Genomic DNA, 23,866 nt, shown 5'->3' on the forward strand with positions numbered 1-23,866 from the left:
CCATATTGACCGTTCAAATTACGATTGTAGAAATTTTTATTTTCACTTTACACATCCAAAATAAATATTTTAATTGTGGCTTATCAGACATGTCTCAAATACTAATTTGGATCGTCATCCTTCAGCTCTTTGAAATTCAAAGGTAGATATCTGTGTTTGTTCTTCCACGAGGTAAAAGGAAATCACTGATCTGTGAATCAGTAATCATCAGTCTATTTGTGATATCTGCACGCTAACAGTCCTTTGATTCTGACGTTCTTTGAAAAGATTTGAAGACATTTTGAATAATTCAATAATATTTGTTGTTATTGTTACAGATACAATTTTTGCTGGTGTTTGTATGGCAGAAATCTGAAATGGTTACTCCTGTGTAGTCCAATAAGGTGCAATTTAAGAAATCATATAAACATCCTATGATTTTGACATATCAGTTTCATTGTAGAAAATTAATTTCAGATATTTGTAACATTTTAACTGCAGTATGTTTCTTAAATTCTCATTAAATAGTTAGAATCAAATTGTCAGTAAGAAATTAGATGTTAAAGGGGACATATTGTGAAAAACCCATCCAGTCCTTTGTTTGTGGTCTGCATAAGCCTTACAACACAGAGAAAAATGCTCTGTTTTTTAATTGTTCTGTTATTGTGTCAGTTCTTGTTTTCTGTGTGTGTTTGTCTCTATGTTAAACACAAGTAGCATTTATATCTATATCCTCTGGCTTTAACGGATCACTGTGGCAAAATTATCTTTTTGTTTTTGTTTCCAAACATTGTCCTCACGTTTTCTTCTCTTGAGAAATGTAATTTTTTACTTTTTATTCTTTTTTACATTGTATGAATTATGATGTATGATCCGTTTATGACTCAACATTATAACGTCAATAAAATTAATGGGGGTGTATTGCACTTCCAGGTGTAATCGAACAATGATGTCATCCTTGCTGCCTTCAAGACAAACATGACGTCACTTTTCACTTCCAATTTAAGAAAAATATAGGCTATATGTTTTTTCCATCTGATATCAGCATTAGCTTTTCTCTGTGTTATATTTGTGTTGTGCTAAAATGAATGACAAAGCAGATGTGTTAATTTTGTGTTATGGTGAGGTCTTATTGTTAAAGCCGGGAAGCTTCATGTGAGAAATAAATAAATAATGATCAAAAAAGTTCCATCATCACTTCCTCCAACGTGAGCAGGGAAATCATGTCAGTAGCACACAAGAGGAGGAAGACGAGGATGAAGATTATCTTTAAGTATGTTTTTAAATAATTCTCTAACATAATCTCTATTTTCTTATGCATGGTGTTGAAATAGTCAAGCCGCTCGTTAAAGTAGTATTTAATATGGATTTTTAATGTAATTATCGGCTTATTTATTTATTTTAGGTTGCAAAATGTGTGTCATTGTCCGTGCTCCACTTCCGGATCACCAGCTGGTCCTGGGTCGGTTTTTATCCTCAGGGTTTGTGACCCTCCAATCAGGAGAGACTGACTCCAGATCAGCTGTCAGTGCTCGACTTTGCCTTCTCGTCTCCTCCAATCAGAGCCGCGCAGTTGGCCCTGGCGTAAGTGTGTCAGGCAGGCGTCAAGCTCCACGGAGTCAGAAAGAGCAATGCACAAGAAGTCCATCCGTGCTTTAGAAATAAAAGTCTTAAAGGGATGAAACGAAGTGAAATTATACAGAAATAATCATAAAAAATATATATTACTCACCTGAACAAGATTATAGATTCGTAATATTACATTCTAGCACTAACATTTTGTCTGTTTTGAGCAGAGTTTTCTTTACTTTACTCATCCATACTGTTTATGTCCCTCAGTTTTACCGTGAGGTTCAGTTATCATCTCGTTATGTGAGGAAAAAAATCGCTGGTTCTCCAGACTGTAATTATTAATGGACGAAGCCTGAGTGACGTCACCCATCTGCCACTTTAGGGGGCTCTGGAGGCTCATCAATGGCTGTCTCCATGCTGGAAATCCTGTCTCACCCTAACTTTCAGTCAATTGAACGACAGGCATTGTTTGTAAACTCTCTCTTTATCATGTAATGCTTTTTATGACGTGTGCTGCTGCCCTCTTGGCCAGGTCACCCTTGTGAAAGAGATCCTGATCTCAATGGATAATTTACCTGGTTAAATAAAAAAATAAAAAATAAAAAACACTGCGGCTGTCTGTCAATCAATAACTCTTATGGATGAGTTATTCAAATATTCAACCCCTGTACAGAGTGTGCTGATCAGGACATGAGCTAATCAGACCCTTTTTTGTTTTTTGAATCAGGTTGTAAACATATTAATTTCTGCTGTAAAAATGAGCTTTTTTGCTTGCAGGGATAAAAATATATGTGCAATTTAAACGAAATCCATTAACTTTATTATTAAGTAGCCTAAATAAAGTTTATCTTCATACTACACGTGTTGCTGGATCTTTTTTTTTTTTTTTTTTTTTAAACTTAGGTTATTTTTACTTAGAGGACAGGATTTAAGACAGGAACACATTGACAGTTCAGTTTGAAACGCTTTTATTGTGAAGGGTCGTACCGGAAGTTGTGCGTATCGCAGCAGCGAGCTTGACTCCGGGCTGTTTCATTATGGTAGCCGTCCCAACTAGCGGCTCGTAAAGCAGGAATCCAGACGGGATTATCAGCAGCAGACACCGCCGAGCTGCCAAGTGATATCTCCGGCTACAATTCACCTCCGACACTCGGACCTCCATCCAGACCGACGTGAGGAGAGAGGTAACCCGCCGACCGAGTCTCTCTGCCCGCTTGTCATCTTCAGCTGCATTTATTAACGGTATCGAAGATTTTTTTTTTTCAAAATGAAAATGTTAACGATTAATTCTCCGGTTTATTCAGCCTCCCGTGCATTTCTTTATGATATCTTATATTTATTGTAATTTTTTTTTTTTTTATAAATTAAAATCATGTGTAAGTGAGGCCTGTAATTAATTTAAAGCCTAACAGTTCGGTCGATGTTAGAGGATAGTGATGATGGGCTGTTCGTCAACGCGTCGGTACAAAGAACCGACTCCCGCATGAGAACCGGATCCTGAAGTCTTTTATTTAATTTATTCCTTTTTTGATCGTGAAATATTAATAAGCTATAAACGTACAATTATGACATTGTTTTAATATTTAAATGTATTTATATTGGATTAAACCTATGTTATATATTTATTTAGTTGAGTACTGACATTTCCTCAAATATTTCCAACAGTCATCAAAGCCAGAGAAATTATTAATTTTATAGTTGTAACATGATGAGCCACCTTGACAGACAGAATGTTTATGGTTGACGTTGAAATAGGGGTGGGGATAAAAAACGTTTTATGTCTTCTCTTCTGAGACTTTGAATCGATTTAAAACTACCCAAATTTTTTTTTTTTTTTTGCTAATCAGTCACTCCCTGCTAAGTGCTAAGGCTAGCTCTTTAAGTCAGTAGAATGCCAAATGGAGCAGCAATAAATTCAGCCAGTCTCACAGATGACTGGAGTAGATCCTGAAGTATGTACTAATTCAAATATAGACTTTAATCCATAGATCCATGAATCCAGAATCATTTTGAATCGAACATAGATCCTGAATCGAATCATGACCCCAAGAATTGAATCGTGAGACACTCAAAGATTCCCAGCCCTACATGGAAACATCGGATATTATGTCAAAGACCGCTACATGAGGAATCAGGAAATGCAACTGAAAGCTGCCATACTGTTGTATCCAAGTATAATTTACATGACGTTTTTGTGCTGCTGTGATAAAAACGTCATGTCAATTATACTTGTATAAATCGTTGGTAAACATATTCTCTTTCTCAAGCCAGTGTCGTCCGTTCGTCTTTACTACGTCAACGCCGAGTTTGGGCTCCCATGATTCCCCGCTGGCCTCGACGTCATCAGATTCTACATATTGTACCTTTTTAAAGGGGCAATCCTATTACATCATGCTAAATGTCTTCTGGAAACATTACATTTTTATATAAATATCTGAAGACAAGCACCGTCAGACTTCCCATGTTGAGTTGGTTCCCCCTCTCTTTCTCAGCAGGGTTTTTCCTGGCTCAGAATGGGCCTTTGGGGGGTGACTATACGCGCTGTAGTAAACGTTCGACTCGCGTATAACAGTGTAGTTTACAAGTCTGTATTACCTTATTTGACAGAAATCTGTGCATTTCCTGTTATTTCTGACCATTTTATAAATAATATTATCATTATGCTTGGGAGAGGGAAGGTCACATCCTCAGTGCATTTCACCCTCTTCCTATGATGGCTGCTCTTTTCCTTTAAATTGTGTTTTCGTTTTACATACACATTTGTTTAAGTACATTTATTTGAGTTAAGGTATATATGTCAAATAATCACAGATTTAAGTCACAGATAATTTGGATCATTTGATCAGATCAGGAAATTGAGAAATAATAAAAATATATTTGCTGGCTATAACGCAGCGCTGTTTGACAGTCTGTGGAGAAGTTCACAGACTACAGCTGGCTGACGTTACGATTGTTATTGATTGTTGATAAAAGCAGACACGGTGGAAGTGAACGGAGTGAACCGACTCGGTCCATACGGATAGCGGATCAACCGTGTTCCGTTGCACAGTTGCACTACAAGTAAACAGGTGCATGCGGTGGTCGGCGTTCCGGTGTGTGTGTGCGTTTGCAGCCATGTATGTTGGTGTGTCGCGTCTCGGCGTGCCCCCCGCGATGACCCGTCTGCAGACAGCAGAGGAGCAGGGACAAGTAGCCGCAGCTACATCATACGCGGTTTAGTATAGTTTTAACATGACTGTTGGGATAAATATTTACCGCCATGAAGTGGATTGCTCTTTGAAATTAAAATCAACCCACATTTAGCGCTTGTGGGTGTCAGCGGAGCGTCCGGAACCAGTCAAAAGAAACGACCAGTCAATCAGCTGGCTATCCAGCGTGAGCCGCAAATGGGTGAGAGGGGAGATGACTGCTAGAAGTCAGAGATGTCGTATTTAAGTTTATGTTCTGCTTGTTCTACAGTCGTTTGATGTATTGATATTTTTAACATACATTCAGAGAGGATTTGATTTGCAATTTGAATCGTCTTTTTTTTTTCTTTTGGCGCTCATGATTTTCCTTTGGCGCTGGGTAAAACCTCTTTGGGGGGCGCCAAAGAATTCTCTATGCAGGAAAAACCCTGCTCAGTAATAAATAAATTATACTCTTGAAAGGGAATATTTTATATTTTCAAATGTCAAAATAGTTAAATTAATATGTCAGTGTTGTGTTGTCATTTTTAATTGTGTCATTAAGTTGGCCTCCAGGATAGTGATCCTTTCCATATTTTACATTCTAAACATCCGTATGACCGCATATCTCAATCGATGAAACCGTTTTCTTGAGAAAAATTTGAATGTGACCAATTTCTAAACCTTATTTATAATAAGGATAAGGTTTTTCAAAACAAAAGTTGTTGTGAAAATATTGTTGTTTCGAAATTATAAAGCTTGGTTTTGTTATAATAAATAATTTAAGTGTTACATTGGACAAACAAGGTCTAAATGTTGCTCAATTTGATTGTATTTCAAAATACTGAATGAGGAGCTGTTGAGAAGACAAAAGAGTTATCATCTTGATCATATTGCAAATCTGAGCCAAAAGATCCGATTCACTGAAAAAAGCTTAAACTCCCATCACTAAACCAAGAGGTGATTACCGGTGGCTACTACCCTTCATGGCTACTGTACACACTGTCAGCATTTGGCCCACAGATAAGGCTCTTAAATCACTATAACACACTGGTGATATTTTACTTGCTTGTATAATATTGTAAAGATCGTGTTTTTTTATGATGTCACAGTCCTGTAATTCCTCCACAGAGACTCTTTATGGCAGCTGGCTGCACAGCCCTCCTACCCTCCCTGGTGCCATGCAGCTGCAGCGTCAGTCATCCCAGCCTCCACACTAACGCAATGACGGAGGGAACCGAGCCTCCTCACGTACTGACACCATGCTGAGGAAGCGTTCAAGGGCTGCAGGAATTCTTAAAACCTTCCGTGGCAGTTTCATTTATGAGACTTTCCAAACATTCCTGTGACGTGGGAGCCGTGTAGAAGCACACCTGCAGCTGGTCTGAACCTGGAGCTGGTCTGAACCTGGAGTCTTGCTAAGGGGCAGTTTGGTTGATTGGATGAACAAATCTGAGAGGATTGTCGGACTTCATTTTTCACCTTTACTTCACATTTTCAAGAGGATGCTGAACTAATAAGAATTGAGACTCGTTAGAGTAGAATACATTTTTTTCTGTATTTGTGAACTAACTTCAGGTCTTCTGCAGCCTTAATGGACCTGTTCAGCAGGTGTAGTCAGATAGTTTTGTGGAAAAGTTAAACCCTCAAGTCAAAGCTCGTCCACATAACTTACGGGAGACGTTGGGATCATTCTGAAGCTATGATGGGGGCTGCCACTGTCACCTCGTGCATCCGGACTGCTGCGGTCTAACAGACCTCTTGGGTCAGCCTATACCAGCACCATGGATTACCATGCTGAGTGCTGCCTCTGTGATCCAGAGGAGGGTCACGGCGACCCAGACGAACCGCCGCTCCACAGTATCCATGCCCCTAACAGGATGCGCCCATCCTCATATCGAGCCCTGAGGAGCGCCGTTTCCAGTCTGGCTCGCATCGATGACTTCTTCTGTGAGAAGATCGGTTCAGGCTTCTTCTCAGAGGTCTTCAAGGTATGTGCCCTCGCTGAATGACTAAACTGAAAGCTCTCTGTTGTTTAAAGAAACCTCTGAGTGTGACGGGCGGTAATGAGAGGCAATTACACACGTAAACAATGGTGTTGTAGGAAACGTCTTACACTTTAGTCAGTACAGGATCACACAGATAATAAATGACACCAGTGGTTCCCCTAGGTTTACAGCTTTGGGGGGGTGGGGGTGGGGGACACACACACAACGACACGCCGACACACCGACACAAACACTTGAAGGAATCTTGGTGTTCATGCGTTACTTTTAATGACAGCTGTCCTTTTCTATTGGAAAGGTATCCTTAAATGACTTATTTCCCTGATTTCTATCCACTATCCTATTTCTACAATAAAGGCACAAAAAGACCAAAAATAAATTTAAAAAAAAAGCAAACTTACTTGACCTTCAAGGGGGGCGTTAGGGGGGCAGGCCGCCCCCCTAATATAATGGTAGTGGAAACACTGAACACAGTTCAGTTCAACAGATAGGATAGAAGCTGTAAGAATCTCTGTAACAATTCAGGCCTCAGCTGACAGGGAACCGGGTCCGTGAAGCAGCAGGTTTGGCAACAGGCAGTGTTTCCCCTACCATTATATTAGGGGGGCGGCCCGCCCACCCAACGCCCCACGCCCCCCTTGATGGTCAAGTTCATTTTATTTTCTATATAGCGCCAGATCACAACAGAACTCATAAGGATACCTTCCCTATAGAACAGGTCTTGACCGCCTCCTTTTATTAAACAAACTTAAAGAGAATTATGTTATTTATCTTATTTACACGACGGCATGTCATTTCTGTCTCTACATGGTCGTGCGTTTACAATTCTCCTCTGCTCTGTGTCGTGCACGGCAGAGTTTCGCCCCGATGCACGCACATACACACACACAGACACTTGCGTGCACACAGGTGAGTACACCCTCACCAGCGGGGGCCTGGGTGTGTGTGGTTGTGTCTGACGGACGCACACGCAATAATAAAAGGTCTGTAAGAACCATCAGAAAATAAAGTAGTCGGCTTAGTTGACTTCTGACTTTTCTAGGTATGTCTCTCTCTCTGCCGTTACTCAGGGGATGTGCTGTTAGCATGCTGCATTCAGGGGTGCTCAGACAATGAGAGATGCATTCAGGTGCACTCAGAAACGGGAGTTGCAGGAACAACTCGCAGCCCCGCCCCCCCCCAGAGCTCTAAACCTAGGCGAAACACTGGGTAAGAAGGCCGTATTAGCAAACAGTCCTATAGGGGAAAGGTAGAAGACATGTGGGAACCAGATGCAGGGTCAGAAAGCTTGCAGGTGGGCAGAGATGATCGGGAGCAGGTGCAACAACTCAGGCAGAGTCACGGAACCACAGGACTCCACAGCAAAGTGCACAGATACACTCACACTGATAGAACGCTGTTTAGAAAAACCAAACAGCCCGGGAGACGAGCAGACAGATTTGATTAGAATTAGAATTTATGATTTAGGATGCAGGCTCATCTTGTTTTCATACTAAGGACCATAACAATGTTACAAAATTCTGTTTGAATGCGCTGACTCTTTCCTGCCAACATAGTTCAAACTGATATTCAGATCAGGGGGTCACAATCAAAATCAAATCAATTGTGTTTTTCTGCAAAAATATATTACAATATATAAAAAAGTATAGAAAATGATGCCAGAAAAATGCAGTTTGCTATCCCTATACAGACGTATAGTTAATAATAATGTTTATTTTTTAAGTAGTTTTAATCTATTCTTCCCACTTAACACCTGAACCAGAAGGTGAGTTATGCATCACATACATGTCTACAAGAAGCAGATACACAGACTCTGCATGTGAACGGCTGCACTAATGTGATATCAGGGGGTCGTTTGATAAATGACAAGTTTTCCTTTTGCATGCATCAGCAAAGATGAGAGGCAGAGAGGTCACATTGAACATCCACTTCACCACAGTGTGCAGCTGTTTTTCTGAAAATCATCTCATCTGGGTTTGTTCAAATTGTGCCTTTTTGTTTGTATCTACACATCATTGTAACTTACGCTCCAATGATTTACAGACGGCTTAAATGAAGGAAATATTTAATTAGATAAACATGACTTGTTTAGCCCTGCTTCAGACACAAGTAAAATGTCAACATAGCAATGTGCTAATATGTGAGGATTTCATGTACACTCTCTTTGAAACCAAATGACTCCATCTCAGGCACTTTGATACTTTAAAATTACTTACGGTATAAAAGATCTTTTAAAAAATGTAAGGTTATTTTTCGGCTGTTTATGCTTTTATTGTAGAGACAGGAAAGTGGATAGAGTCAGAAATCAGGGAATGTGAGAGTGAGAGATGGGAATGATATGCAGGTAAGAAGCCACAGGTCAGATTTGAACCCAGATATCATGCTCATAGGACTACAGCCTCTGCACTTGGAGCGCCCGCACCAGCCACTAAGCCATCTGCTCACCAGGGTTAATTATCTTTACTTGAGCTCAGTCCTCAAACTCAGCAGAAGTGTTTCTGGAACTGGATGTGGTTCTAAGAAACCCTGAAGCTAAATGTGTACAGCACTTGAGTCCAAGACAAATTTCACAAAGGTGACAATAAAGCTTATCGTATCATTTGGTTCAGTAACTTCATGCAATATCTGTCTGTGGTAAAGTTTGTCTCAAATCTGTGGTAACCAGTAAAATGCAGATCCATGCCAGTATCTGTGTGTGGAACTAAATGTTTGACGAGACACACTAGCTTTCTCCAAAAGATTGAAATCATACTTTGAACATACTTTGACATTTTTCAAAAAATAATATCGCCTTCTTTACTTCAAATTATGTCATCGTATCTTATCCTGTGGTGTAAAATCATACCACATTGTAGCATTTCATTTTGAATCCTATTGTGTCACATATCATAGTATGGCATTGCATCGTATCCCAACCTATTGTAGTATCGTTTTTAATAATTTCATGTCTAATCAATTTGGATTTCGTTTCATATCCTGTGGCTTTGTATTTTATCATATTGTATGGCATCGTATCACATCATATTCCTAATTTGGGTAGAGCATGCAGAAGGCGAAGGTTTGTTCAGTAAGGTCTCCAGCTTGTGTTGATATTAAGGATGTGTGCACAACACAAACACGACCATACAGACAGCAGAGGCGAGCAGGAAAGAGTACAAACTCTGTTCAAAGTGAGTGATGTCATCGCTCATTTCCATCGGATTTCCCTACGTTGTACCAGCTGCATTCACACAGACTCACCCCGACTTCTCACTGACTGACTTTTACAGCGGACTGGCAGGAATGAAAGTGCTCATAAAGTCGGAGTGAACAGATTCAGATGTGTGCAGCTCACCCGGACACTACGTGTGTACTCGTAGCAACACTTCCTAAAGCCAAAGCATCCGCTTGTTCTCTTTGATGCAGTGTTGTTGTTGATCTGAATTCCCAGCGGGCAGGAAGGTGGTAGACTAATCTTGACTAGTTAATGGCCCCCCCACCTGCATCACTTCCCCCTGCAGCTGAGCGGCTCAATCCCATTAAGAAAAGCTGCTGTTTGACTACAGAGCAGAGCTTTGTGTCTTTGTTTTTCACTGTTGCTGCTTGTTGTTGTCTGCAGATCCTCATAGGGATTTCACACATGCAGATAACATTTGCAACTCATGCAACTCACTTATTGCAGGAGGAGCTGTATGTGTGAATGCAAAAAACCCACATTTTTCTCTCAGTCTTTATTTGGAGTTTCCCCTTCCAGCCGCGCTAGTATGTTTTCTGCAGAAAGTCTGAGTGAGCTGATGTGAGAACGCCTTAAGATACAATCAGGGGAATTCACCTCGAGTGAGTGGGAGTAGGTTGTGACACTTACATACAGAATAATGAGATTGTTGGAAGTAGGTAAGCTCTTCCTACCTTCAGACTGTTGGGCAAAATATTTAAACAAACAATCCTCAAAGACGGTAATGCTTCAATCACTGACTAGTTCATCTTTACTTATTTGTTATTTTGTGTGTATGAGACTACCAAATGCCACTTAAGCCAGGACAGGATTTCTTTGCATTGTTTTTACGCTTACATTGTGGACTTCTCTTGAATAAAGTAATGAGAGAAAATAGAGCAATTTATAAACACCCTAAGGTCACTACAGAGGGAACTGGAAGTGCAGTGAAACAACTTTCATAGTACAGTAAGCGCAGGTGAAAGAAGTCTGATATTTAACGGAAGAATTGCCGTCATTTTACACATAAATATATCATAAATCAAGTCTATCCTGTGTGAATGTCTCTCTAAGTCATGACTGTCTACAGTGAGTGAGAAGCTCGAGTCCCCTAGGCTGTGTGGTTGTCAGAGCCGTGTTTACATGGACGGGACGGCCGGCTCCTCCCCTTGTGTATAAAAGCTGTTTCAGTCAAAGACTAGAGAGAAGAAAAACATACTCACTGATTATTTGAATTTTTAGAGAGTTTTTAGATCATTCTGTGTCAATTTATGTTCAATATGAAGCTACGAGCTAACTAAAGAGTGCTAACATTAGCATGCTAACACAACAATGCAGGATACAGGAGATTATGGTCGCTCCAATTCATAACTCCTCCATGGGAATGTGAGTTGGAGGCGTGAGGCTGGAGGAGAGCAGAGGCTTCAGAATAGCGGAGGTGTCGCCAAACAGCAGTTTGTTTTAGTTTCATGTTGGAGCATGAAGGGCAACATCTACTGGATCAAAAAGTCACACATTCTTCCTTTTAAAGGTCCCATATTATGCTTTTTCTGGTTTTATATGCTCTTTAGTGTGTTTTCCAAGTGTCCTGTGCATGTTTAGGCACATCTATTTGCAAAAATTCAAAGTCTGCGGAAACTCGGCTTCTCCTACGTCCTCCTGTTAGCTGTAGCATTAGCCGCATGTAACACTCGGTTCTAGCTGCCCTCGATAAAAATTTGTCAGTCCGACGTCATTGTCAGTGTGAGATCACTGATCTAAGCCCATTGGCTCGTTGTGGCAAGCCCTGCAGCTCATGATGCACGCCCGTTAACTTCTGTAGCACGCCCACAATATGCCGTAGCCTGCGGTAGCACAGTAGTGCTAAGGTGCTAATGTTTATGCTACCCTCGGACGGAGCCAGTGGCTGCATTCCTAATATGGTAAAAGAGGCGGGACATTTCCGAGAACCATGCTGAGCAACTGACCAAGAACAACAGAGCGGATCGGCAGACCAATCAGAGCAGACTTGGCCCACATGGGGTCTAACAGTGTGGGCACAGCAGAGTGCAGCTGACGGACTCAGAGTGTAGAGGGAGCAAGGAGAAGCAGTACATGAAAACAGACACTTATTTCGGACTTTAGCTATGGTGAACGTACAAAAGTAGGAACATAGATTAAATATACGAACCCCAAAAAGGGCATGATATGGGCTCTTTAAGGAAGAATGTGTGACTTTTTGATGGAACTGATGAAACAGGAGGAAAACATGACTTCAGTGGGTTCATGATGCATAATGCACAGGCTGAGTGTAACATGGATGACTCCTTATAGAACTTGAACATCTTTACTTTTTCATTAGATTTCTGCATAATTTATATAAATATACCTAAAAATGCATATGTGATACACATGTCACGTGTTTGTGCATTACATCTGTGCCATGTTGGTCATACATGTAGTTAACGTGTGTGTGTTCAGTGCTGCATGTAAGCTGTGTTTTGAACAGACAGTGTATATGCGTGTGTGTGTGTGTGAGTGTGTGTGCATGTTGCCTGCTTGTGCGGAGACAGTCTGAAAAGTGGGACCTGTCCTCCAATCATCCTAAGTAGATTACTCGCACACCTCCGTCCAGACGAGCGATTTAGCATCGTTTCAGAGCTAATCTCCGTCCATTCTAACAGACCTGAAAACACAGGTCACATGAACGTTCATGCACACTGAGCATGTGCGTGCCTGAGTATACAGCCTCAAACAAAGCTGATAGGGCTCATCACACACAGGAATCACTCCAACAATATATTCAGTCGTAGGCAGAAGTAGAGTCATGAAATGCAGAATGTCAGAAGTGCAGAACTGCACGAGAGCAGTTAGAACAACAAGGTGAGCAGGGTTTAGTTATATAGTTTTATTCCAAAATGTTTTGGTTTCGGAGCCCAAAAGTGTCACAGAAGCAAGGATGATAGGCTTAAACCTAGACAAAGTTATGCTTTTTAAACAATGACTGTGTAAGTGGACAAACCATGATGACATCACTAAATGGTTTCTGATCCAACGTTTGAACCCTTGAGTTTTGCATTTTGGCCATCAACTTCTTAAATTTTTGTAAGCCATTTTTTGGAGCCACTTTTTTGTTATTTGCCGTACTGGATGGCCCAGCACTAGAGGAAACCCTGTTCCATCCTCTATTTAAGTCTCAATCTGAATTTCTACATCAAAATACTGAAAACCACGCTGCTCCTACGAGATGCTGTCTGTTCACTGTGCTTGTTTACATCTGGGTAGTAGAGCGGGAAGAGCAGGCCAATATAACGCATCGACAGCCCTGATCAGAACTAACCTAAGAACACAGCTATCAGCAGTGTTTTGAGCTAAATGCTAACCTTAGATTGCTAACAGTAAAAGTGGGTGATGGAATGCAATGGATGTCCCTTATCTAAGGTCAGCTCCCTTACCCGTGAGTAAGAAACAGAAGGAATACACAGCTGATTTTAGTGTTTTATAGAAGCTCTGTTTATTTGCAGATGGGAAAGGTAAACACGCGAGGATCTCTTTTTGTGGACATTAGTTTTATTCTAAACCGCACCTTCAAAAGGTGTAACAACATTAAAAGCTTCAGTACACAATGTTCTCCGAAGTACTTTCACACCAAGCACCTCTCCTCTGGTTTCTGATGTCTGCGTCTCTGGGCGTGAACTTGTACAACAGCTTCGACTTTTTCAGATAAGAACAGAGGTATGTGCAGTCCACTTAGTATTAACCCTCACCCTGAGCAAACACTCAGGCCAGCATGTGACATGGCCTAGCTTTGCATGGTCATGGTTGGGAGAAACCTGTGGATAGTGTTGAGTTGATCGTGGGTGTCAGAGACGGTCTGCGTTGACATACTAGAAAATATTTAAAAGTACAAAGATGTAGTCATTGATTGAATCAGAGGATCGCTTTATGCTTGCATGCAATTCCAATTTCTGTTCAATCAATCAATCAATGAGTTACTGGAGAGAACAATTGTAGTCAAAGCACGTTTACATTAAGCTATAAGGGGACTTGTTTGCTGAGTTTTCGACAAGTTGAGAGGGTGAGAGCCTCCAGATGAATGATTATAAAAAGTGAGTTGGTTTTGTCCTACATGTATGCAATAGGTCTGACGCCCAGCGAGTCTACAGCATAAACACGAAAAACGTTTTAGTTTCAAAGCTAGATATGGTTTTAAAAGACAACTGATTAAAATGTGAAACCAATGCAGAAGTGTCTTGAACCTGCATTTTTTCTAATCACCAGCTGAAGACCCTTAAACCCCCAAAGTAGCCCCTATAAATAATATGAATCAGAATTCACTTTGGACTTAGTTTGTTCTGGTTTTTATTCCTCCTAACCTTCTGTCTTTAGTAAATTCTGCGCAGTGTGTCGGCGCGTGTGTGTCTCTGAGGCCTCGGTAATGGCTCTGTGGATTTGTGCAGATCAGGAGGAGTGATGGGAAATCCAGAAAGCCTATTAGTCCAACGCTATTAATACACCCACACTCATGCACATGTAAACGCGCACACACACACACACACTCATGAACCTGCAGGTCCAGACACTGAATGGATTGTTTTGTCCACCTCGGCCTGCTGTTGCTGCTGCTCTCCGTCCTGACAGCTCAGATCTACAGAGCATCTTTTTGTCTGCTTCTCAGTGACAATGAGAGTGTGAGATGTAGTAACAGATTAACATCACTGTGCGTCCAAAACAGTAAGGTTGATGCTTTACACATCGCTGGCAGCAGCACATATAACCTTACAGGGGATCATTTGTGAGTATTGATTATGGGGTCAATAAAAACCTGGCTGTTGTCGAGATTGTTTACTCTCTTATCATTTCTCAGACAAAGATAGTTCATGAGCTCAAACGGCAGAATGACTCACTGACGTCCATGATCCCTTTCTCTGTTTCATACGGGTCCTGTATGCGTCAAACTATTGATCCCTGTGATTCTAAGGCATATGACTGTTCACAACATTCTGACCTGAGGACATCCTTTAGACCGGAGTCTTCCACATTGTTGACTCTTGACTCGGTTTAGTTTCATACACAGGTCCGTGGTGATTCATATCCTCCAAAACAGTGCCCTGCCGACTTTGTTGATGTGGTTCCCCGCTGACATCTGTCTGATTAGCTTCACCTGTAGGTTCAGCTCGTAGGTGGAAGCTCAAACTCAAAGTACTTTGCAGATTTTTTCATTCTGTTTGATACAAGACGTGCATTAATTTTTACTGAATCTCCAATTTTCCTGTGAAATCTTTTGTAAGATCAGGAGTGTGAGAGTGTGTCAAGTTCACAGATTAAAAACGTGTCGACAAGCCTGTTTACATTCTGCCAGCTTACTGTTTAAAACCTGCATTCGTGATCTGCTGTTAAAGTGAAATGAACTAAAGCACAAAGTATGTTTATTTGCTGTCAGATAAATCACACATATGCAAAAACAACGTGTCAGCAGGAACAGCTAGCTCAGTTTTACTTCAACTGAAAAGCGACCTCACCTGCTCCCTCAGTGTGACTCTCTCCCTCATATCAAACCTCCTCTGGATGTTTTCCAGGTGCAGCATCGGATCACAGGGCAGGTGATGGCTCTGAAGATGAACACGCTGGCCAGCAACAAAGCTAACATGCTTCGAGAAGTGCAGCTCATGAACAGGCTTTGCCATCCCAACATACTCAGGTAAGTCATTATGGTGAACTTTAATGAGCTTAGTTATGGCACTTTTGAGAAAAAGCCGTCTGAAAGGGGCTGTAGATGACTTATTAAGACAGACGGAGAAACAGCCGTCCGGAAGATTGATTTGTCTCTGTATAAAATGTACATTTTGCTGTCAGTGAAGAGTATGCTGATAATGCTGAAGTCCTTAAGATAGAACATTTAAAAAAAATTAAAGATAGTTAAATATTGATTCACTTCAGCATCCTTATCTTATGTTTGTGACACTTCATCACTTTTCTAAAACACTGTATCCTTACCCATTAATAGTGAGCATGCATTCTTGAATTAATTAATTAATTTCTGGTTGTGTTAACCTCTATAACTTGGGATTGTTTTGCCCATGTGTGCCTCTCCTCAGGTTTCTCGGGGTTTGTGTGCATGAAGGTCAGCTCCACGCTCTGACTGAGGTAAGACCGTCACTCACATCTCTCCTTTTTAAATGTTGTCCTGTGAACCTGATCCCTCTCTTCTTTTTTTTAATAAACGTCCCTGTGCCATATAGCTGTGACTACACTGACGGTTGACACAATAACTGAAGCAACTGATGGCAAAATTATTTGAGATGTCACTCAGCAGATGTATCTGCCTTAAGGGTGTGTATGATTGGGCAACTAAATGGTTAATTGTTGCCACCAGAATTGCCCGTGGTTATGACAAGTTGTTTATATTTTTACATGTTGCGCTTTGATGCTGAAGCTGTAACGCAAACTTCTGTCACTAGTCGGGGCTGTAGCTCTGTTTAATGGGCCTGCTCTCGCTCTACCACCAAGATGTAAACATGCTCATAGAACTGATAGCATCTTGTGGGAGCAGCATGGTTTGGCAGAATTCTGATCAAGTAAATTGAGATAAAAACATATGTAAGCTGTGTCATGTTAAACTGTCTTTTCAACCAGAACAATGTCAATCAATCAATCAATCATTATTTGTAGAGCGCCAATTCATAACAAGTGTTATCTCGAGACGCTTTACAAAAGTGCATATGGGATAATATGCAGGAAGGATTTCTCCTTTGTATTCCTCTTGTTCCTGTTGTCCACATTTCCTTGCCGCTGAGGTGGAGATCAGAGCAGGCCGTTCATGAATGAGGACGGTGTAACCACATCACAGACATGTGGAGGTTAACGTGAAGGGAGGCAGTGCTCGCACTGCTAGCGTCAGCCACACTCAGCAAACTAAATTGCATTATTTAGTTTTTATTTTATTTACCCGCAGAAAATTTTTTGGTTGTTTTCAGGGTGTTTTCTGACCCTTAGCTGAGTTGGTTAATCTGAATTAAAAATTTCCGTTTGATCGACTAGGCAGTTAGTTCGATGCTAGGAACATCCCAAATTTGCTTTAAACAAAAGAAGTTTGCAAAGAGTGAATCTATATTTGAAAATTAGCTTTACTTTTCTTAAAACGCGGTACACAAGAACTATTTGATGCCTCAATATGTTCAAATAAAAAAAAAAGGTCAGAATGTCGTAAATGTAAAAACTTCTTGCAGTAAACATGAGCTGACTCGCCCTCTCTCTCTTCTCTCTCTGCAGTACATAAACGGAGGGAACCTGGAGCAGCTGTTGGACAGCGATCTGTACCTGTCGTGGGGTGTCAGGATGGGTCTGTCTCTGGACATCGCCCGAGGGCTGAAGTACCTGCACAGCAAGGGCATCTTCCACAGAGACCTCACCTCCAAGGTACGGAGCAGCCAAGCGGATCAGGAGGCCTGCATGAGTTAACTTGACAAGGGGGCGGGAAAGTTACAGTTTGATTTTAATCATGATCTCACAGGTTAGAGGAAATCGACTGAGGCAGAAAGCATTTTGCAAAGGATTGTGGGTGTATACTCAGACTTGCTGATTAGTCAACGGTGAAACAGTGTGTATTTTAAAGATCGATATTTGGGCTTTTTACGCCTTTAATGGAGAGACAGGACGATGGATAGAGTCAGATTCAGGGAGAGAGAGCAATGACGTGCGGGAAAGGAGCCACAGGTCGGATTTGAACCCGGGCCGCTGGCTTCAAGGACTACAGACTCTGTACATGGGGCGCACAAACTAACAACTACACCACCAGCGCCCCAAAACAGTGTGTATTTTATATTCAGAGAAGGCCAGTTGTTTTGAAAAGCATTGTTGTGTCTTAAGCTCATCAATTCACCCTTAAGGTTTGTATGTTGAATGCTGGTGAACAGTGACTTAATCATACCACAAGGTGGCAGTATTTGTCTAGTAATGTTTGAAATGCAGCTCCAAGTGCTGTTAAGAAAATGTCTTCATACTAATGTAGTCTATGGTAATATCTGAGAACATGAGAGAGAAAAGTAGAAGTGAAATCTGCACAAAAGAAAGTTGAAGGTTGTAAAAACAAAATCTGTTTTACAATCCACATCAATCAATTTAAATAGTTTGCGTAACTCAAAATCATAACTGATTCTCTGTACTCTGTACCGAATAAAACAGGTTGAGACGGTACTCTTTGTCATATTATTTACAGAGAACAGACATTAATCCAACACGAGCAAACACTTTGTCAACATTCAGGAAAGTAAAATGTGAGGTAAAACCCTAACCTCGAGCAGAAGCAGACAGACTCGTGCTGAGATACAGAAAGAGAGAGATGAGCAGACAGACAGCCGTCCGCGTAACTGTTTGCAATTGTGTTTCACTTTTATGTGATTATTAAAACAATGCAAATCGAACAAAAGTTCCGTTCGTTTTGTGCTGCTGCTTTGGCACCTGAGAGATTCACGTTATCGCTCCCTCTGCAGAACTGTCTGGTCCGCTGTGATAACGGCGTGTTCACGGCTGTGGTGGGAGACTTTGGCCTGGCGGAGAAGATCCCTGATTACAGGTCAGTGGGAGGAAATGAAAAAAACTTACAGCATTTTTTTCTTCTTCTAGTTTTCGAGTTACAACAATCACTTAGAACACAAAGACAAATGGATGAGCCTCCACTGGCTCCCAGTTACTGCTCGCTTACAAAACAACGAAAGAGAAGAAAACAGCGTGAAGCAGTTTCACACGAGCAAGGCGCTCGCCCTGACTATGTAATATGAACGTCATCACTTCCGCTCACTTTGGGAGCTTGAGAGCTAATAATTAAAACATACCTGTAATGTTTGAGATTAGCAAATGAAACACCCTCTAGAATAAACATATTCATTATTATACTGTATGTGAATGAAAAACTGCACAGAACCAGTTTTCATTCCGGTCTTTTGGACCTTTTGGTCTTTGACATAATGCAGGAGTTTTTGTTATTAGATTGCATTTTATTATAGAATATATTCTACTTTTAGTCTTTGGTGAACATTTGAAACGTTGAAATCGTGACAGGATCCCACAGAAAATCCCTCTCGAGTGTAGAGATGTTTACTCCACGGACTCTTCCTCTGTCTCTTTGCAGTGACTGTGTGGAGAAGCAGCCTCTGGCCATCGTGGGTTCCCCCTACTGGATGGCTCCTGAAGTCCTGAGAGGAGAGCTGTACGATGAGAAGGTGAACCTGCTTTCTTACTCTTGAAATGATGAGAAAGTTTCATTTAGACTGTACACAGCATGGTGTTCCATAAGCTGTCAGGCTCTTTACAGAACCACACAGACGTGGGCTCAGGTAAGATACAAATTCAAACTTAACTGGGGCGGCAGTGGTTCAGTGGTAGAGTCGGGCCTCTGTCAACCGGAAGGTCGGGTCTCTCCTGCAGCCACATGTCGAAGTGTCCCTTTGGGCAAGACACTTAACCTCAAGTTCATCGTCGGTGTAAATGTGTATGAATGGATTAGTTTCTTCTGATGGACACTTTAAATAGCAGACTTTACCATCAGTGTGTGGATGTGTAGGTGTGACCTGCAGTGTAAAAGCATTTTGTGCAGCCAAAAGACTAGAAAAGCGCTATACAAGTCCATTTACTATTTACCGTTACTTTTCTGCCATATTAAATTAGTTGTATGTATGGCATGCAAAATCCATGTAGGTAAACTGTTTTTAAATGAATTTCCCTTGCTGACATGCACTCCTCCAACCCTGCTCAGGTGGACGTGTTTGCGTACGGCATCATCCTCTGTGAGATCATCGCACGGATTGAAGCTGATCCAGACTTCTTACCGAGGACAGAGGTGAGGTGCAAACTGAGTTTTAGATGTTATCTTACAGAGCCATGAACACTAGTATCAGTGGATTGTCTGTGATTCAGCAAGAGCTGCAGGTAAGGTTGTAACTGTCAAATGCATACATTGTCCGGCGCACCTGTGCGGGTTTCGCCCTTCCGCTGGTCACTTCTGCTTTACACTTATTTCTGTTGTTTCTCGCGGTTATTGTAGTCTCACACGACTTCTGCCAGACCCTTTCATGATGTAATCGTCACAATTTTAAGTCCTAAATATCAAACATGTTGGATATAAATTGGACGATGTTTGATCAGATGGGGGTTTTTAAGATTGTATCTTTATACAACTCACACTACAAGATAAAATGGGAAGATAATGATGGAGTCGGGGCCTTAAATCAGGCCAATTATCCTGCAGTCTGAGCCAGGCTTAAGTCAACAGAGTCTGTCCTAATAATGGCCGTTTTTTTGCCTTTATTTCTACATTAGTTTAACATATTAACAGCATCAATTGAACGATGAAAATAACATACTGGTGAGCAAAAAAAGTTTATGAGGCTTCACAATTCATCATCACCCCCTCCAGCTCGCATTTTCTGCTGTGTTCTCGGTTGGCTCCTCACATCTTCACAAAAATGTTCCTATCAGGCTAGCAGGAAATAGTCCTCTAAAACCAGCATACCTAATTTTTCTGTATTTTTGCACGTGTGACAGCAGCTTGTGTGTGTGTTTCCTTGCAGGACTTTGGTCTAGATGTGGGTGCTTTTGAGAACTTGGTTGGGGATTGTCCTCCTGTGTTCTTTAGCCTCGCTGTCACCTGTTGTAATGTAAGTGTACACACACACACACACACACACACACACACACACACACTCAAGGTCAGGCAGTGCATTACTGTAAGTGTTTTCACTTTCATATGTACTCTGATACCACACAAGGCTTTTTAACCACTCAGAGACAATGTTTCTTTAGCTGCAGGGACTTTCTGGGGAAACCCAGAACATGTTAGTGTGATTCAGAAGGAGGAGACAAACTCTTACTTTTACTCTTCCCCTCCCAATAAGTCCCTGCTCCAAGGGTAGGGCTTAGATTAGATGTTTATTGCCATCTGCATAGTTACAGGAAAGGTACATTGGAATTTTTGTGCTTGACTTCCAAAAGTCCAATTTCAAAAAACACAAACAACAGAATTAAGAAAACCCCTGCGAAAAGAAGTTCCAAAAAGTTGCAAAAAAGTCAGGTTAGTCTGGGTAGAAAAGCGACCTTTGTTTACAACCTGGCAGTGCTATAACAGCCCGAGTTTAATTGATGTTAAGATTCACATTTGTCATCATAACTATACCATTCCTTTTTTGGTTTGTTGTGCCTTCAGATGAGTGCAGAGAGGCGTCCCTCCTTCTCCGACATCGTCTTCACACTGGAGAGCATAGAGCAAGAAGAAGACGCAGAGAAGCCCATCGCACTCGGTAAATACACTGACCCCAATCTCCTCTTTGGATATTAAACATTAAGGGTTATGAGGTTTTTTCTTAACCTGCACCCGATTAATTATGTTTTTCATTTTGTGTAAGCGCAAAAGATGTTATTTTTTTTAAAATTGCTCCAGCTGATTGCTTTAGCATGCAGCCATGAAACAGGGCTTCATGGTAATGGCTGTAACGTAATCCTTGGGGTTTAACACTCACAGTACTTTAGGTACACTAACCCCCAATTCACACATATTCCGTGCGCGCCACGGTTTTGCTCCGTCGGACGGCTCGCGCCCATTCACACTGGATCCGTTTTCTGGGACGTCAGCGCAGCAGAGCGCACCCATGACACATCACAGGAGAACTACAAGATCCCGTGGAAATAAAGAGAAAAACATGCAAACAACATGTTGCTTTGTCTTTCTGAGGATGCATTGTTGTTCATTCGGTTCCTGTTTTGACGTAATGTTGATAAAGTGATGAAGAATACAATCGCGAGTCCGTATATTGTGTTTTATTTTGAAATTGACCGGATGTTCTGTGCGTTTCCTTGTCTGACTTCCTGTCTGGGCTGTCATATTCTGTCCAGCTTGACGTGTGCCTGCAGCGTACTCCGGCGAAAATAGACTCGCTGCGTATTTGAAACGGAGCAGAGCGTAGTGCCGTCGGTGGCACGCGCCGGAGATGGACCGCAGCGCGCCCTGTGTGAACACAATGATTGACTAGAGTGGCTGCTAAGTACAACGTAGTGTGCGGCGCTGACGGTCCGCGGCGCGCACGGAGTATGTGTGAATTGGGGGTAAGAGCGTTTTAACATTAGGCACAATGGTTTTGTATACCGTGCCCTCTTCCGCGCTGGCCTGCTTTCGCATTTAGGAAGAAGAAGAAGCAACCATGGCAACCACTCGCATCATCAACAGGGAGATGTTTGTTCATGACTTGTGCAGACAATGGAGTCAATCATGCTACTGTGGATGTTGTTGTTATTTCTGAGATGCAAAAAAAATAATTTTAGGGACTGTACTTAAATTCGGCTAAATCCATACTTAAATATTCAGTCGTGTTGCTTCAGGCTTGAACATTTGTACATGTTATTCCTTCAGAGACCAATCATGTAAAAAGGATCAAAACTGTGGAGTTCCCCTCAATGAAGGGACATTCGGAGGCCTTTATTGTTTCAGCTGATCTTTTGCCTTAGTAGAGCTAACGTCTTAACAAACTTACATTTCTTTCCCTTGTCTTTCTCATGCAGAACTTGTGGCAGTAAATGTCAGTCCATACCGGCGCCTCAGCTCTCCTGGTCAACCCGGTGACCGCAGCCAGCACCGTCTTGGTGGCTTGGCAAGGAGTCAGTCAGACATGTTACCTCCAACAACACTGACCCATCCTCTCCTTGGGACCCCAGCGCGGGTCAACCCCTTCTCCCTCCGACAGGACCTAAACGGGGGGAGGTGTAAACTCTTAGACACGCCCAGCAAGTCTGTCATCTCCCTGACTTTCACCCTCCCGGCGCTCCGCGACCCTTGTGCCTCCCCCCACCTCCTCAGAGGGATGCCAGGGTCGAGAGCACCGCCGAGGAGATGCCAGTCGCTCCCCTGTACCCCTGAGCTCAGCCGGACTGTAGCCTTGCCAAGAGACACAGGGCGTATGGAGGAGGAAAAGTTTGAGGCCGTCAGAGTGGGAGTCGTTACAGGAAGGACAGGAGAAGATGAGGATTACAGCATGAGGAAGAAAACATCAGAGAGGGATGAAAGGGTGCAGGTAGACCCCCTAAAGGTAACCGAGAAGAGAGAGTTGTTAAAGGAGGGGGGTGGGGTGGGACAGGATTCAGGTTCTTCTGTCGGGTTGGAGACGGTGTCTCTCGAACGGTTAGAGGAGGAAGAGGAAGATGAGGAGAGTGTATGTCTAACAGAACCTATGGACTGTACCAAGTCTCCAGAGCCAGCAGAGGGAGCCTTGGAATCTACACTTGGTAGAGCCCTGCTCACCTCCACTTCCTCCTCCTTGTTACGGACCAATGGCTGGCGACTTCCCATTTCCAACGGACCACCCTCTTTGCCTCCTCTGCCACGACTGGACAACAACAACGGCTCCGCTGCTGTGATTGGCCAGCAGGTGCAGTGGGGTGGAGGTGGGTGCTCAAATGGTTACAGCCAAGCCCAAGTCCTCTCCTCGGAGGCCAGTGGCCCCTCTGAGCCGGATGAGGTAATTTCCTGTCCTGGCTGCTGTCTGGTGGGTCTGAGTTTCCCCTCGGTGTGCCTCCGTGGTTTAGCTGCCGTGCCTACCCCCCGTCGAAGGGCTTCGTTACCACGGCAGCGCCCCTTCCGGAACCTCAATGGTACCATAACTGGTGGCAGCGCTTCATCAACAACAGCAGCAGCCACAGCAACCAAAGCTCTACTCTGTCGCAGCTCGAACGGACTCGTAGTAGCCGGACCCTCTGTCACATGTGAGCCAAGCCGGTCCCTGCCAGAGGCCCAGACATAAGCCTCCTCAGAGGGCATGACGTGCACCAGCACATAATGTTGATGGACAACGGAGCAACTCCAAATGTTGCTTTGCTAATACTGAGAACCTAATACTGACCCCAGCGAATAAGGTGTGTTGTTAATCCAGCGCAGTTACAGCACGCAGTAGTTGTTGTTGATTGAGTGCCACCGTGGAGGGGTTGAG

At 42.4% G+C, this 23,866-nt stretch overlaps 1 protein-coding gene across 2 annotated transcripts; it reads left to right on the forward strand.

Moving 5' to 3' along the window:
• Positions 1-2,573: 2,573 nt before the first annotated feature.
• Positions 2,574-23,680, forward strand: LOC132985911 (dual specificity testis-specific protein kinase 2-like). Of its 2 annotated transcripts, none has more exons than XM_061052932.1 (11): positions 2,574-2,793; positions 5,850-6,709; positions 15,476-15,597; positions 15,995-16,043; positions 17,169-17,315; positions 18,389-18,471; positions 19,027-19,117; positions 19,651-19,734; positions 20,465-20,551; positions 21,097-21,190; positions 22,446-23,680. In XM_061052932.1, exons 2-11 carry the CDS (start codon positions 6,503-6,505, stop codon positions 23,678-23,680), a joined length of 2,199 nt encoding a protein of 732 aa, XP_060908915.1. In that variant the 5' UTR covers positions 2,574-2,793; positions 5,850-6,502. The 2 variants fall into 2 exon arrangements, with proteins under 2 accessions (XP_060908915.1, XP_060908914.1); XM_061052931.1 differs by having other exon boundaries at positions 2,574-2,735.
• Positions 23,681-23,866: the final 186 nt, after the last annotated feature.

The sequence above is a fragment of the Labrus mixtus genome, chromosome 2 (genome assembly GCF_963584025.1).
Source record: "Labrus mixtus chromosome 2, fLabMix1.1, whole genome shotgun sequence".
Taxonomy (NCBI): domain Eukaryota; kingdom Metazoa; phylum Chordata; class Actinopteri; order Labriformes; family Labridae; genus Labrus; species Labrus mixtus.

Excerpts from the sequence above, each read along its gene's own strand:
- LOC132985911 (XM_061052932.1), top strand. The coding sequence starts at position 6,503 with ATGGATTACCATGCTGAGTGCTGCCTCTGTGATCCAGAGGAGGGTCAC. Across the intron at positions 20,552-21,096 it reads TCGCTGTCACCTGTTGTAAT|ATGAGTGCAGAGAGGCGTCC; the intron begins GTAAGTGTACAC and ends TTGTGCCTTCAG. Across the intron at positions 21,191-22,445 it reads AGAGAAGCCCATCGCACTCG|AACTTGTGGCAGTAAATGTC; the intron begins GTAAATACACTG and ends TTTCTCATGCAG.